At 47.8% G+C, this 15,882-nt stretch overlaps 1 protein-coding gene across 1 annotated transcript in view; it reads right to left on the bottom strand.

Annotated features, from left to right (window-relative positions):
* Positions 1-960: 960 nt before the first annotated feature.
* LOC120915663 (ATP-dependent RNA helicase DDX25-like) overlaps positions 961-15,882 on the bottom strand; it is a 38,699-nt gene continuing 23,777 nt past the window's right edge. The window contains exons 7-12 of the mRNA XM_040326357.1: positions 15,736-15,850; positions 13,299-13,476; positions 9,440-9,677; positions 2,863-3,025; positions 2,280-2,468; positions 961-1,182 (exon numbers count right to left, since the gene is read on the bottom strand). Of these exons, the coding sequence (XP_040182291.1) occupies positions 1,112-1,182; positions 2,280-2,468; positions 2,863-3,025; positions 9,440-9,677; positions 13,299-13,476; positions 15,736-15,850 (954 nt within the window). The 3' untranslated portion in view covers positions 961-1,111. The remainder of the gene's footprint in view (positions 1,183-2,279; positions 2,469-2,862; positions 3,026-9,439; positions 9,678-13,298; positions 13,477-15,735; positions 15,851-15,882) is intronic.

The raw sequence follows: 15,882 nt of genomic DNA, 5'->3' as shown, positions 1-15,882 counted from the left end.
GCACTATTTACAGAATACAAAAATCAGAAATATTCAAATTGTAGAAAAAAGTGCATTTTATAAACAAATGAGTGATTTCTACAGTGTTAACATATATAGTGCTCATTTAACCAAACCGCACACATGCAGCTGCAATTTTTTTTTTGACACTTGAATTTTAAAAGGGGTTGCAAAGGTTAAAAAAAAAAAAAAAAATCCCCTAAATATCTTCCTCTACCTTAGTGCAGTCCTCCTTCACTTACCTCATCCTTCCATTTTGCTTTTAAATGTCCTTATTTCTTCTGAGAAATCCTCACTTCCTGTTCTTCTGTCTGTAACTCCACACAGTAATGCGAGGCTTTCTTCCTGGTGTCGTGCTTGCCCCTCCCTTGAGGGGGCGAGCAGGACGCTCTACATTGCAGATAGAGAAAGGAGCTGTGTGTTAGTGGGGGTCCTGACTCTCCTGCTTGCCCCCTCAAGGGAGGGGGGTGAGCACAACACTCCACGCCAAAGAAAAAGCCTTGCATTACTGTGTGGAGTTACAGACAGAAGAACAGGAAGTGAGGATTTCTCAGAAGAAATAAGGACATTTAAAATCAAAATAGAAGGATGAGGTAAGTGAAGGAGGACTGCACTAAGGTAAAGGAAGCCATTAAGGGGATTTTTGTTTACCTTTACAACCCCTTTAATGCCCCAACACCACATTTTGCTGAAATTACGTCAATATGCACCATTTACATAATACAAAAATCTGAAATATTTAAACCATAGAAAACAAAGTGCATTTTATAAACAAAAAGGTGATTTCTACAGTGTTAATATAGTGCTCATTTAAAGAAACGGCAAATGTGCAGCTGCAATTTTTTTTTTTTTTTTGACACTTGCATTTTAAGTTTTTTTTCGTGCATTGTAAAAAGAACAAACATACAAAAAAAGGGGAGAAAAACACGCCTATAGTGAGGTCAGTAACAAAAAGATTCATATCTTTCCTGGTGCAGAACTGGGCATCTTTATGGCTGGTAGGTGCAGAAATCGATTTGTATCAATCGGTATGAAGATGGATCTAACCAATATCCTTCTGTACAAACTTAAGTGCAAAGGTTTTCTACTTGAATACTTTGTTCTTATGAGCTCAGAATCCGGCCGGCAAAAACGTCTCAAGTTGAAAAACATCCCCGGTGTCCAGCCTCTTAATACTTGTATCTGAAATGAGAATGTAATAAGTGACTTCATTGGCCTAGGACAGTGATGGTGAACCTTGGCAGTGGCACCTCAGATGTTTTGGAACTACATTTCCCATGATGCTCATGCACTCTGCAGTGTAGTTGAGCATCATGGGAAATGTAGTTCCAAAACATCTGGGGTGCCAAAGTTCACCGTCACTGGCCTAGGAGTTCCATTTTTGCATTTGTATCATGTGCATTGGACTTTTCAGTCATACAAAAAAATTATTCCTGCCAAACAGATCCTGCAGACTATATAAACTGTACTCTGACCAGTTTCCTGCAGGCCCTTTCATCCAGTTTGGAGACATCCTGATCCAGTGGGTGTCTGTTCTATTAAATACCTTCCACATCTTAATAGACTACACTGTGCTTCTAGACATTCGGCTTTGATCTTTTTTGTATTTAACTCCTATCTTTATCTGGGAGATATTTTGACAGTGCTTTGTCACCCATAGTTGAGGACTGAAATGCTCCAGGAAAGCCCTTTTCATACTGAGCTAATCAAAATGACCACAGCTGGTCACAGTTGATTCAAAAGGCTTTGTGTGCCAAAGAAGTGGTGATTAGCTTACACCCGATTGGGGAGGGAGGAAATATTTTCCAACCGATTCAGTTTTTGCATGACAAATGACGGCCACAATGCAGACCTCAATTGCCTCGAGGCCATCAATAGACAAGCTCCCCTACGGCGCGTGCTGTGATCATAGAGTCACTGAGACTCGGGTGATCGCAGATCCGATCCTTTCCCCTTACCACGTGACCAGCCAATGACAGCTGATCACGTGACTTAAAACAAAAGCTTGGTAATTTTTTTGTTCTCCTCGCACTGACAGCATGAGAAAAAAAGCCGACCCCCAGCTTATGTGCAAGGGACATCGGTCCAGAAGAGGAAGAGGCAATTCTGCCTCATCTGTGCCCCCACCAGTGCCGCCCACCAGCGCACATCAATAAGGGAGAAAAATTACCTGTTTGCAAAATTTTATAACAAAATATATATAACATTTAAAAGCCCAGTAAGCAAATGGTTAAATGGAAAAAAACTGTTTAATATATGAAATATGAAGGACCACTCACGAAAATAGTCTTCTATGTCACGCAGCATGTCGAAGTAATGTTTCTCAATTAGTGTAATGGCGATGCCCTTCTTTCCAAATCTTCCAGTGCGGCCAATACGGTGCAGGTAGGTCTCAAAGTCAACCTGACCATCCATGTTCACTGGCAGGTGAAAATTGATGACGATTGACACCTGTTCCACATCTATTCCTAAAATGAAAAAAATTACAATAGTGATATCAGGCTGACAAAAGTTATATACAGCACAGAAGGAACCACAAAGACACACTTTGAGGCACAAGCTATGCAGAGTAAAACCTTTACTGATGGCTTTACTTATATATTTTGTGTCAAAAAAATGGGGTTTTCCTCAAATCAGGGTTTTTGAGTGTAGATGGTGTGTGGTAAAGCTTAGGACTTGGTACCACTAAGGTGAGCTACTGGGTAACTTCTGCTTGGAAAATTAAGCTGGTTGAACTGAACTGCTGAGTTACTGCATGGAGGGGGGGCAGCAGGATGAGCTGAGCTCCAGAGTCAATTCTCGGAGGAGGTGGGATTAGCTGAGCTGGTGGAAGAAGGGAGTTGAGCCGCTTGAACAATTTACCTCGAGCGCAGACATTTGTGGTGATCAAGACCTTGACTTTGCCCTCGCGGAAGTACTGTATAGCACAGGCTCGCTCTGTCACTGAAAGTTCTCCACTTAGCAATACTACCTTGTGCCCATCCTTCACCATTTCACAGGAAAGCCATTTAGCTGTCCGGCGGGTCTGTAAAAAAAAAAAAAAAAAAAAAAAAAAAAAAAAAAAAACACCACTGGTGAGTACAGAGGACAAGACAAACTTTATGAGACATCTGTCCAACGATCCCCTGTAGAGTGGAGCAAGTGGATGACAGATCTGTGCCCCCTCCGGACCTGCTTTCGTATAGACAGTTGAATGTAAAAAAAGAAAAATAGGATTTTTGTACTCACAGTAAAATCCATTCCTCTGAGTTCATGGACGGACACAGCAGCATTGACCCTAAATTAGGGTTATATATCCTTCCTTTCAGGAGAGACTAGGCAGAAAAACGGCACTTCAAGTGTTAAAACACTTCTCTCAGTACAGCACCTCCCAGGGGGAGGCTGGATGTTTTAAAGAGTGGGATGTACCCAGGTGGGGGTCTTTCGACCGTCGCATACTGCGCGTCACGAGTTGACGAAAGAAGCCAAACGTCGGTGCGCAGGCGCCGTATAGAGACGCACCGACGTTCAGCTTCTTTCGGCAACTCGTGACGCGCAGTATGCGACGGTCGAAAGCCTGTCAATTAGGAACGCCCAGTCCCGCAGAAGACATACCCGGAAGCGGCGCTGAAAATACGGTATGTACAGGGATAAAAAAAAAAAAAAAAGCCGATTGTCATTAGGACAACTCGGCTGAATGCAATGTTAAAAATTTATTTTTGGGTAAACCCCCGCTTTAAGGCGAGAGCCTGATCCACTCCACGCTGTAAGAACAGCAGAATCCGGGACATCACGTATGTACGGGGGTGCCAATTCATCTCCTCACACAGAGATGCAAGCCTTCCACTTAAGTTGGTAAATCTTCCATGAAGTAGACTTACGCGCCCGCAGCATGGCAGAGATCACAGAGTCCGACAGGCCTCGATCCTTCAGCACCTGGCTTTCAATAGCCACGCCGTTAAAGCCAACGACTGTAAAGCAGGGTGAAAGATAAGACCCCGCGACAGAAGATCCTCTCGTGGAGGCAGGCGCCAAGGAACATCTGCCACCAGACGCACCAGATCTGCGTACCAGGGACGGCGAGGCCAATCCGGAGCGATTAGGATTGTTGGTATCCCCTCGGCTCCCACTCTGTGCGGCAGACGAGGAAGAAGCTTCAGAGGGAAGGCGTAGATTAGGCATTAGTGATCCCACGGAGTCACCAAAGCGTCTGCCCACGGGTCTCTTGACCTGGCCACGAACCGTGACAACTTCCGATTGAGAAGGGACGCCAGAAGATCCACGTCTGGAGTGCCCCATTTCAGACACAGATTCTGAAACACATCCGGGTGTAGTGACCATTCTCCTTGGTCTAGCGCAGTGGTCTCCAAACTGTGGCCCTTTGCTTGCCTTTATCTGGCCCTTGGGGCATTATTCCATCCACTGATACGATACACTATTCTGACAGTTTACACCAACAATAGGGCACCATTTCTCCCATTGACACCGATACAAACGATGGGGCACTATTGCTTCCCTTATACCAATTGTGGCGATGTTTACTCTTACTAAAAGCAAAATTTCCACTCCTGCTGGCCACAGTCCGGCCCCTCTAAAGTCTGAAGGACAAAAAAATGGCCCTTTGTTTAGAAAGTTTGGAGACCCCTGGTCTACCGTTTGGAGACTTAGGTAGTCGGCCTGCCAGTTCTGTACCCCTGGAATGTACACGGCCGAAAGAGCCGGAACGTTCTTTTCGGCCCACCGGAGGATGTGAGCGACTTCTGCCGCTGCAGCCGAGCTCGGTGTGCCCCCTTGATTGACATACACCACAACCGTGGCGTTGTCCGACTGAATCCTGACCGGGCGACCCTGCAGTCTCAGAGACCACTTGGAGAGGGCACAGCCTGATCACCCGGAGTTTCAGAACATTGATCAGCAGGCAGGACTCCTCCCGAGTCCAGCGCCCCTGGGATGACTGAACACCCCAGACTGCCCCCCCCCCCCCTCCAGCTGGAGAGGATGGCATCCGTGGTGACCACCGTCCAGTGGTACGGCAGGAACGACTTCCCGGCCTGAAGTAACGGGGATGTCAGCCACCACACTAGGGGAGGACCTGACCAGGCGATTCACACGGACTTGGTAATCCAGAGACGAAGGGAGCTTGTCCCAATGTGACAGAATTTCTCTCTAACACTCGTGTGGAATTGAGCATACGGAACCGCCTCGAAGGAGGCCATCATCAGACCCAGAACTCGCATGCAAAAGCGAAGAGACGACCACTTCTGGGTCGCCAACCGCTGCACCGCAGATTGCAGTGTCTGTAGTTTCTCCGTGGGAAGGAAAACTCTTGCCTCCGAGGAATCCAGGACCAACCCTCAGGTATTCCAGATGCTGAGAAGGACCAAAACTGACTTCTGGACATTTAGCAGCCAACCGAATTCCCAGAGGGTCTGGCAGGTGATACACATCCACCTCTAATTCTGAGCTTGAAGAAGCTCTCAGAAGGTCGTCCGGGTATCCTACAATAGCGATCCTGCGCTGCATCAGCAGGGCCAGAATCGGAGCGAGCACCTTGGTGAAAACCCTTGGCGCCGAAGCCAGGCCGAAAGGGAGGGTCACAAATTGAAAGTGGTCCTCCCCGACCGCAAAAATCTCTTGTGCTTTGCACATATGGGGATATGCAAGTACGTGTCCTTCCTGGATATCCAAGGACACCAGAAAATCCCCCTGATGGAGTGCCGCCACTACAGAGCGAACCGACTCCATCCAGAACTTTTGCACTTTGACAAAACAGTTGAGGGCCTTGAGATCCAGGATTGGACGGACCCCTTCCTTTTTGGGGACTACAAACAGATTGGAGTAAAACCCCTGAAACCGTTCCAGTAAAGGAACCGGTACGATCACTCCCCTGACCAGCAGATCCTGAACAGCCCCAAACAGGGCCTCCCGACGACCGGAGGAAGCTGGAGGTTGGAAGGAAAAAATCTGTTTGGTGGACAAGAGAGAAACCATCTTGTACCCCAAGGAAACTACTTCGCAAACCCAGCGGTCGGAAAGAAAAGACCTCCACCATGCCGCGAAGCCGGCCCCCCACCCGAGAGACGGGCGGGGGCAGACCTTCACGTGGAAGCAGGCTTGCAGAACCAGGGGCGCTTCTGCCCTTTAGTGGGCGCCTTAGCGCCTTGGAAACGTTTACCTGACGCACCGGGCGGATGAAAAAAACAGCTTGGGGAGCGGTAAAGGAGGGCCCCTGCCTACGGCGAGGCTCCTTACCCGATTGTGGGAGCAGAGTGTCCTTACCTCCCGTGGCATCTTTGATGTCATCCGGAGACGCCCCGAAAAGCCGTTCACCCTTAAAAGTCCACCAAGGCCTTTTTAGAAGACCAACACTTCAGCCACACAAGGCGGCGCAACACTATCGTGTAGGCCAAGGTCCTGGAGAGCAAGGGAAGCATATCCAGGGCCGACTCACGGACAAATTTTAGGCCCTGCACCAACTGGTCAGCCAGCGCCACACAGTCCTCGGGGGCATTATGCGCCTCCAACTCCGGAAGCAACAACTTTGCTCTGTGACACTAGAGCCCAGGCCAAAACCGGTCTCAACGCCGACCCCATCACTGTGAACATGGAGCGGGCCACAGCCTCAGCTCTCCTATCTGCGGGGTCCTTAAAAGCGGGAGCCCCTTCCACAGGCAATGTGGTCGCCTTGTTCAGCCTGGGGGTCCACTGACGGAGGAGAGGTCCACTTCTTTAGGAAGTCCTCCTCAAAAGGATAACGGACCGCAAAGCATTTCGGAACAGAATTTTTTTTTGCGGCCGATCCCATTCCTTGTACAAACATTTTTCCAAATAAGGAACACAAGGAAACACTTTTGCAGTGCGGACCGGCTTACGGAACCCAAAAGGGACTGACATCTCTGATGTCTCCGTCGAATCCTCAATTTTTTGAGTATCCAGCACCGCAGTGATAAGAGCTCCCACTAGCGCCCTATCATGCGCTGATCCTGAAGCAGAGTCATCCTCACTGTCCGTGTGGACTAGGCCTGCATCCTCTGACCCCACGGAACCAGGGGCGGAAGCAGTAGCAGGGCCCGATTCCGTGTCAGAGGCATCCCCAGAAGGCAGGGGCGCTTTTTACCCCCCCCCCCCTCTGGCCACACGCCGCTTCAATCCTGGCAACAAACGCCTCAAGGACTGCCGTCATAGCATCCACAGGGGCACTAAGGGTTAACTCCGGCATGTCTGGGGGAGAAGCATCCGGTTCGGACGACATGCTGACCCACCCAATAGCCGCCCTTGGACTGCAAGGCAAGATCCACAGGCCACCCTCCTGGCCGCAGCAGAGAACAGGGGACCTCCCAGAGGACTCGCCACCCGACCAGGCTGTCTGTGCTGTGCCGTCCCTTAGGAAGTGTGCTGGAGCCGTTCGCGCCGTTATTCTAGCCACTAGAGGCAAAAACCCCATCCAAAATGGCCACCGACATGCAAAAAGATTATGTGGGCTACAAGAAAATGGCCGCCGAACTCTAATAATGGCGGCCGTGATGCACAGTAAAAACACATCACACAGCAGGCCCCCCCCCCCCCACATATGGCAATAAACCCCCGATAGCAGAGACAGCCCCAGGATGGAGCCCCCCCAGGCAGACCCCCCACCTCACGGCCAACCACCCAGAGCGTGGGGAAGGAGGGAGAGGAAGGGAGAGAGGAAAGCCGGGCGGACCCCCGATCGACCTCCCCAGGAATGCACCAGCCGCACCACCCCGCCAAAGCAAGGGGACTGCTACTTACCCGTCCTGCGACCACCGGCTGGAGGCATCTCGGACAGAACCAACGTCCGCGCAGTTACGGCATGGCTGTCGGCCCGGCACACTGTGACACGGACATAGAGCCCGGTCATATGAGTGCCCTGGAGCATATAGCTCACCTGCCACCCCTGGAGCAACGGGGCATGTCGTGGACGACCCAGCGCGTAGCTAAAGGCCGGCACACGCTCGATGGCCGAACTTGGGGGGACTACAAGGATCGAGAATCCATCCCGTCACCCAGTCGGCAGGATCCAAAAATGCAGGAAAAACAAAAAAGAAAAGCAAGAAAATTGCAAAAGAAAAAATCCCCAGAGGAGCCATGTCATGTACCCGGGGGAACCGCCCCCTGGGAGGTACGGTGCTGTGTGCAGTGTTTAACACTTAACATGCTGTTTTTCTGCCTAGTCAATCTACTAAAAGGGAGGATAATACCCCAAGGTCAATGCTGCTGTGTCTATCCATGAACGGAAGAGAAAATAAATTTGGTTTTTAATGCGTTTCAAAAAATCTCTTGACAGCCACGCTATAGGCGAATTATGGATACAGCACAGTCACATATTTCAAAGAGGGCGTCTATCGACGTCCTCCCAGAACCTTGCATCGGGAGCGCTCTGACTGGGGTAAAGGGCCAATCACAGTACCTTTACCATGTCATCAGCTGTGTCCAAATCACAGCTCCGCACAGTGTAAAAAGAATTTGACAGTTATCTGACAATCCTCGCCTCGTGCTGACAGCATGTGAGAAGAGCCAGTAAGCAGCAATCTACAATGATCATCAGCGCAGCTTCATAAGCTCACATCAGTAAAGAAAAAAAAAATATGGGTACAAGTGTTGCATGTTGTCATTGTGCAATTGTTATTCAAAGTGTGACAGCGTGGAAAGCTGAAAATTGGCCTGGGGAGGAAGGGGGGGTGAAAGCCACCTAATAGCCACCTATGTGATAGCATATAAGCGACAGGTCCTCCATTTCAAGGGGGGCTCAGTGTGCGCAAGGAGAGGGGCAGGGGTGGAGGAGCAGTGTTGACAGTGAGGGCAAAGTGTGTAAACATACAGGCCAGGTCACTTGTCAGCTCTGAATGCAATTGTTCCTTTGATAACTTTAGTGCCGGAGACTTGTCGGTATGGTTCCCCTATCGAGATGGTTCCTGTAAGGACTGCACAGGCGCAATCCTTGCCGACGGGAAATCTCCGAACCTCGGCCGGCATCCAGGCTCATTCCTTAACATCTCCATGGATTGGAGTATGTTAAAAAAAAAAGCCAGGAGGCCGAGCGAGGATGTGAGGCCCACTGGCCACTTGCCTCAAATTCCACGTCGCCCTAAAGGTTCGGTGATGTCGGCAAGGATTGCGCCTGCGCAGTCCTTACAGGAACCATCTCGATACCCGGAACCATATATCGTCAAATCACCGAAGAGCAGTCATTTGGCCTGCTGCCAAAAGGGTGGTTTTACCTGGTGACCCCACCCCTTTTTCTACTTCAGCAGTGAAACTGAATGACAAAAAGCTGGCAATTCCATTCAGAGCAAGCAACAGCCTGTATGTACGCACTGGCCCCTCACTATACACACACCGCCCGTCTGCAGTACACCCTGGCAGCAAGTGTTAAAAGACAAGCATCATTTTGAATGTGAATATAGTTAAAATAAAAGCACAAGGTAAATAAAAGTCTTACCCTGCAAAACACGATGGCTTGCGCAATGGTGAATACGCCATAAATGTTTCTCAGCGCATTGTACTTTGCTTCTTTGTCCTCACAGGCATCGTAAAATTGCAGAATGTTGTCCAGGGTCATTTCTTCTTTCTTAAGCTTTATGATGTTAGGATTAGGCACAAGCCTCTCAGCAAAACCCCACACCGTGTCCTCAAAGGTGGCAGAAAACAGGAGCATTTGACACGTCTGTGGCATTACTCTGGTAGGGAAAAAGGAAAAAAATGATTTGGGTACAAAATTTAATCACGTTCCCTTGGGACATGTTACATTCAAGGTAAAAACCTGCCCAAGGACAGAACAAACCAGTCAAATGTGGTGGATCAGTGGCTGAATTGGAGGAGGAAAGGATCCCTCCAAAAAAGGATAAGGAACTCTGAAAACCAGGCAACCACCAGCAACCCCATACACCCCAATGGCCAAATCGGCAAACACCAATGGCTCTAGACCCCAGGATGAAAGGCAATGTAATATCACATAAGAGCCCAGACTCACTGGCAACCCATTATGGCTGCCTCCCAACTCTGGATGAGCTAAAATCCCCCCCTTTCACCACACAGTCAGTGTCCAGGCCAACACTGAAAAGGTATCAGAAATGTATATTTATTTTTGCTTGACAGTTTATTGTGAATCAGACCAATTCTTTTTGTTCAAAATATTTTCAACACCCCCAGTTTATCCAAGGCATTCCAACAGAAGCAGGCCAAAGACTCAAAAAAAAAAATAGGATTTTTGTACTCACCGTAAAATCCATTTCTTTGAGTTCATGAACGGACACAGCAGCATATTGACCTTAGGTATTATCCTCCTTTCTAGGAGATTGACTAGGCAGAAAAACAGCATGTTTTAAGTGTTAAACACTCAAAAGGAGGGGTGGGTGATGTGTCCGTCCATGAACTCAGAGAAATGGATTTTACGGTGAGTTCAAAAATCCTATTTTCTCTTCCGTTCATGGACAGACACAGTAGCATATTGACCTTAGGGACATCCCAAGCAGTGTCAAAAAATTGAGGGGTGGGAAAACACAGCAAACCAACTTCACCCCAAACAAACCAGAGCTCCTCAACAGAGGAACTTCAACCTTAAACAACCGCCTGCAAAACCTTGCGGCCGAAGGAGGCATCCGAAGATGCACTCACATCCACCTTGTAAAACTTTGAGAAGGTGTGGACTGACGACCAAGTCGCTGCCTTACACACCTGTAAAACAGACGCCCGATAGCGGAAAGCCCAAGAGGCACCAATCGCCCTGGTCGAATACGCCGTAACCGGGAAGGGGGCGCCCGCCCCTTTAGGGCATAGGCCTGAAGCACGACCTGCCTGATCCACCTAGAAATGGTGGCCGACAAGACCGTCAGACCCTTCTTAGGACCAGTCACAGACATGAACAGTGAATCCGACCTCCGAAACTGAGCCGCAGCAGATAGGTACACCCGTAGGGCTCAAAACACGTCCAAGGAATGCAACACAGCCTCTTTTGGGTTTGACGGCCGAGGACACAAGGATGGAAGAACAATGTCCTCATTAATTTGAAAGGCCAGGACAAGCTTAGGGAGTAACAAAGGCTGGGGACGCAGCACCACCTTATCCCAGTGGATGACCAAATAGGGAGCCTTGCAAGACAAGGCCGCCAATTCAGACACCCGTCTGACCGATGTAATTGCCACCAGAAAAAAAAAAAAACTTCTGGGAAAGAGTCAATCAGGGAATCTCCCTAATGTTCTCAAACGGAGGCTTCTGAAGCACCGAGAGGACGAAATTCAAATCCCACGGAGGCAGTGGAGGACGCACAGGAGGGGCCACATGCCGAACCCCCTGCACAAACGTATGCACCAGAGAGTGCGCCGCCAAAAGAATACAGCCAAGGCCGAAATCTGCCCCTTAAATCGTACTTAAGGTGAGTGCCTAATCCACTCTACGCTGTAATAACAGCAGAATCCGGGACATCAATGCACAGGGGTGCCAATTCATCTCCACAACAAGGATCGAGGATCCAGCCTGTCACCAAGTCGGCAGTTGATTGTAGATCTCAGGATCCAAAAATGCAGGAAAACAAAAGAAAAGCAAGAAAATTGCAAAAAAAATCCCCAGAGCACATGGGCCCAGAGGAGCCATGTCATTCTCCTTTGCTAGGCAGAAAAAAAACTCAGGCTGCAGAGAGAGTGGGGGATGTACCCGGGGGAACCGCCCCCTTGGGAGGTACTGTGTGGAGTGTTTAACACTTAACATGCTGTTTTTCTGCCTAGTCAATCTCCTAGAAAGGAGAATACCCAAGGTCAATATGCTGCTGTGTCCGTCCATGAACGCAAGAGAAATATTATATATATATAGGGTTTTCAACAGAGGGATAGTTAGGAGAGACCACATCTTTGTCACCAGTGTCCCTTCCAACCAGGCCTTTGCATCAGAGACTGCTGACATTTTCACACATCACTAAAATATTAGCCCATATTTCTAACAGCCTGCCCCCCCCCCCCCCCCCCCCGTTTTCAGTATTTGTGCAGATCATTTGCCTGCTGCCTCAACCAACCATGTGCCTTCCACCTGAACTGACCCTGGCCCGTTTAGCAACTATGCCTCAGGTTTCCTGACTGCCATTTAGACTGATCCTTTGCCCTGCTACTGTAGTGGGATTTAAGATAACACAAGGGTTTCATATGTGAGGGGCTTCAGAGTAGAAAAACAGTTTTTGGCTGTCTCCGGCCTGAAGGCTTTGGAGAGATTGGGTGGGAACAAACCACAACCCCTTTGCCCAGGTCTTAACTGAACAAGGCCCCAGATGTTTCTGCTTGTTGAATAAAGCAAACGGACTGTTGACCATCTCTGTCTGTACTGACCCAGCACTTAATGGACCATGTTCCGGTCTGCATTGATCCCGGCATGTTTATGGAGCAGATTCCTGACTTCGTCTCTGCCCACTTCCTGGACCAATACATAATGCTTAAAAGACTTATGCCTCAGAATATACGTTGGGGATTTCCACTGCCCTGGTCCTCCAAAAATGTGATAGGTAGTTAGAAAATTAGATGAGCAATTTATGTCCCTAGAACACCTGGAGGTGCCACTTAGATGTTGGGCCTTTTTATGTGGCCAAACTGTGTAAAGTCTCACATGTGGCATCGCCACAATCAAGAAGAGCCGCAGAATGGGTTTTGGGATGTAATTGCAAGTAGGTCTATGCCATGCATGAGAAAACTTGGTTTAAAAAAGGATCTTACTAAACACGTTGGACTGTTACTTTCCAAAAAAGGGGTCATGGACAGTCAAGTACATCAGGACTGACCAATTTTCAATGATCTGTAGCATAGCTTGAAGACTGTAGACCAAATGTGAGACTAAATACACACCATTTTTTTTTTTTTTTTACAAAATATATGTAGCAGTATAATTTTTGGCCCAAATGTAAGCTTTTTTTTTTTACACTCATTTGTTACATTTTATAACAGTACAGTGTAGCACGACTAAGTGTCATTCAAAGTGAGTGCTGAAAGCTGGTCTGGGCAGAAAGAGGGTAAAAGTGTCCAGTATTGAAGTGGTAAAGCAGGCTTACCCACTTGTTACCTGCACTCTACAACACCTTTAGTAACCACAGATTGACAGGGGACTGCAGATGGGTAAAGCCAAGGGAAGCAATAAGTAATAGACTGTTTTGACCAAAGCCAACAGCTGACATCTTGTGGTTTCTGCTCCTGAGGAAAGACTTTTACAAGCGTCAAGTAGCCGACAGGTTTGCAGTCAATATTGTGTGCAACAGCCTTTCAAGGAAACTTTTTATTGCACACTCAGATGAATGTCAGTTAAAAAGCAATCTACCATTTACCCACCTCTTCACACGCATACTATGGTCGGAATAACCCTGAACGCCAATCATGACATCCGCTTCATCCAATACAAACACACTAATGTTCTCGGGGTTCACAAGCTTCAGCTTCAAGCACCAATCCATGACAGTTCCCGGGGTCCCGACAATTATCTGTGCTTCTATCTTGGTGCCTCTGACAGCTGTGTACAAGAGCAAAAAAATCAAATTCATGGTTTGTGTAACAAGACTGCCATCATTAATCTACATTTACATTGCCTGTCAACAGCAATAACCTGATGTCAAACTTATTTTGATGCCAATTAAAAAATTTTTGTGGCAGAAGAGGTTTACCATTTGCAAGGCCAGAATTTCCTATTTTTGAGTAGAGGTAGAATGGTGGAAAGATCAGAATCTCTATTGAGTTTAAGACTATTCTGGAAGACTTTAAAGAACAGGATTTATTTCCCCCCCTTTGTTACTTATCGTAAAATCCCTTGCTCAGCACTGAGGTGTAACCACACTAAAAAAGGGGGGTAAACAAGGGCATCTTTCGACGGACACAGCCTCGTCATATTCATCCATAGGGCTATAGCACCACCTACAAGGATGACCCTAGGCAGAAAAACACAGCAACACCTATGGACAGTCCTAGCTGGTGTAAAGCGGTGGGTGCTGCGTCCGGCAAACTATTAAAAAGGGATATTAAAAGTGGAGGGAAAAAAAACAAAAACAATTTTAACGTTCATGGGTGGACAACAGCCTCTTTATAGTTTTGACCATAGGGACGCCCCAAAGGAGTGCCAAAAAAATTAAAAGCTACAGATGCCAACAGGAGCGCAACAAGAACACAGGAGCCAAACAGAAAACATGCCTTCAAACAGCTGCTTGCAAAACATTGCAGTCAAAAACAGTTTAGGTAGCCACCGACGCCTAATGGAACTCTATGGCCAAGAATATGAAGAGGCTGTGTCAGTCATAGGATACCCTTGTTTACCCATTGGTGATAGGGTGACAACATTAAACATTTGGGAGATCAGAAAGTGCCTTAAAAGGGTTGTCCCGATACCACTTTTATTAAACCGAGTACAACTACCGATACTTTTTTTTCAAGTACTTACCGATACGATACTTTTTTTAAAATATTATTTTGACAGTGGCACTAATATGCAGTACTGACGCGTGGACTGTCAGTTTTAGTTTATTATTCTTTACAATTTTTTTTTCAATGCTTTCTTTGGGGGGTAGTGTCGGTGTGTTTTTTTTATTTAACTTTTTATTATTTTTACAAAAATTTTACAATTTTTTTTTGTTTTTATATCAGCCCTTTGGTGAGATATTGGGGGTCTTAACAGACCCCTGACATCTCCTCTTTGAGACAAGAGAAAGGGACTAAGCTCACAGATTCACCAGTCCCTCTCTGCAGGCTCACCTGCACTGTAGATGAATGTAAAGGAGACAACGGCTCCTCTCCATTCATAAACTGAGACACTGTAACAGTTACGAATGGACAGTCAGTGATCACTGACTGTTCATTCGCAAAAGGGCTCCTTCCTCCACCCTGACAGATCGGGGACAGGGTGGGGGGAAGACCTGAGCGGAAGACAGAGGGGAGCAGAGGACCGCGGGGGACCCGAGCGGTACACAGAGGGGAGCAGAGGACGGCGGGGGACCCGAGCGGTACACAGAGGGGAGCAGAGGACGGCGGGGGACCCGAGCCAATGCTCGGTATCGGCACGATACTAGTATCGTATCGGGACAACCCTAGTTGTAATGGTTCGTGTTTTTTCACCTTAATGCATCCTATGCATTAAGGTGAAACATCTGGCAATAACGCCCCCCAGCTTACTTACTGGAGTCCGTTCACCTGCTGTGCGCGTCCCCCGGCGTCCTCGTCTCCACGGAGTCTGGCAGTTTATTGGAAAGTTTGATAGCAGCGCAACCATTGGCTCACGCTTCTGTCAATCACATCCAATGATGTGGCCGCCGGGGGGCGGGACTAAGGCATACACGCTGTGTCTATGGACGTAGCGTGCCCACAAGCTAACCCCCCTCGGGATAGAGCTTCCCAGAGGGGGTTAGCTATTGCAGGGAGGAGCAGAGACAGCCGCCGAGGGACCCGAGAACAGGAGGGTCGGGGCCACACTCTGCAAAACTGCACAGCTGAGGTAATTATGATTTTTTTTTTAATAACAAACCCATACAACCCCTTTAACAAATACCTAATACAGTTCAGCTGACTTTATTTCTATGACATTTTAATGACTGGGCTCTGCTCACTGCCTGACCCCAAATCCCCAACACTCAAGGTGAAGGGTCAGGCTAAAACAGAGCCAAGAATATGGGGGGGGGGGGGAATACAAATAATTAATGAGACTGCACACCATCACATTTAAAAATTAACACTTAGCTGGGATATGAAATCATATTAACCCATTTACACATCATGCTAAAAAGCTTACGTCTGTTTCCACGTAGGGCATAGACTATTTGAATGTCTTCACAAAACGTCCCCATCTGTTCGATCACCTCTCCTGTCTGCAAAGCCAGCTCAAAGGTAGGGCTGAGACAGATGCACTAAAATAAAAATAGGAAAATTAACGGTCTAA

The sequence above is a fragment of the Rana temporaria genome, chromosome 10 (genome assembly GCF_905171775.1).
Source record: "Rana temporaria chromosome 10, aRanTem1.1, whole genome shotgun sequence".
NCBI classification, from domain to species: domain Eukaryota; kingdom Metazoa; phylum Chordata; class Amphibia; order Anura; family Ranidae; genus Rana; species Rana temporaria.
Note: the sequence above shows the minus strand (reverse complement) of the source record. Positions and strands in the feature narration are given on the sequence as shown.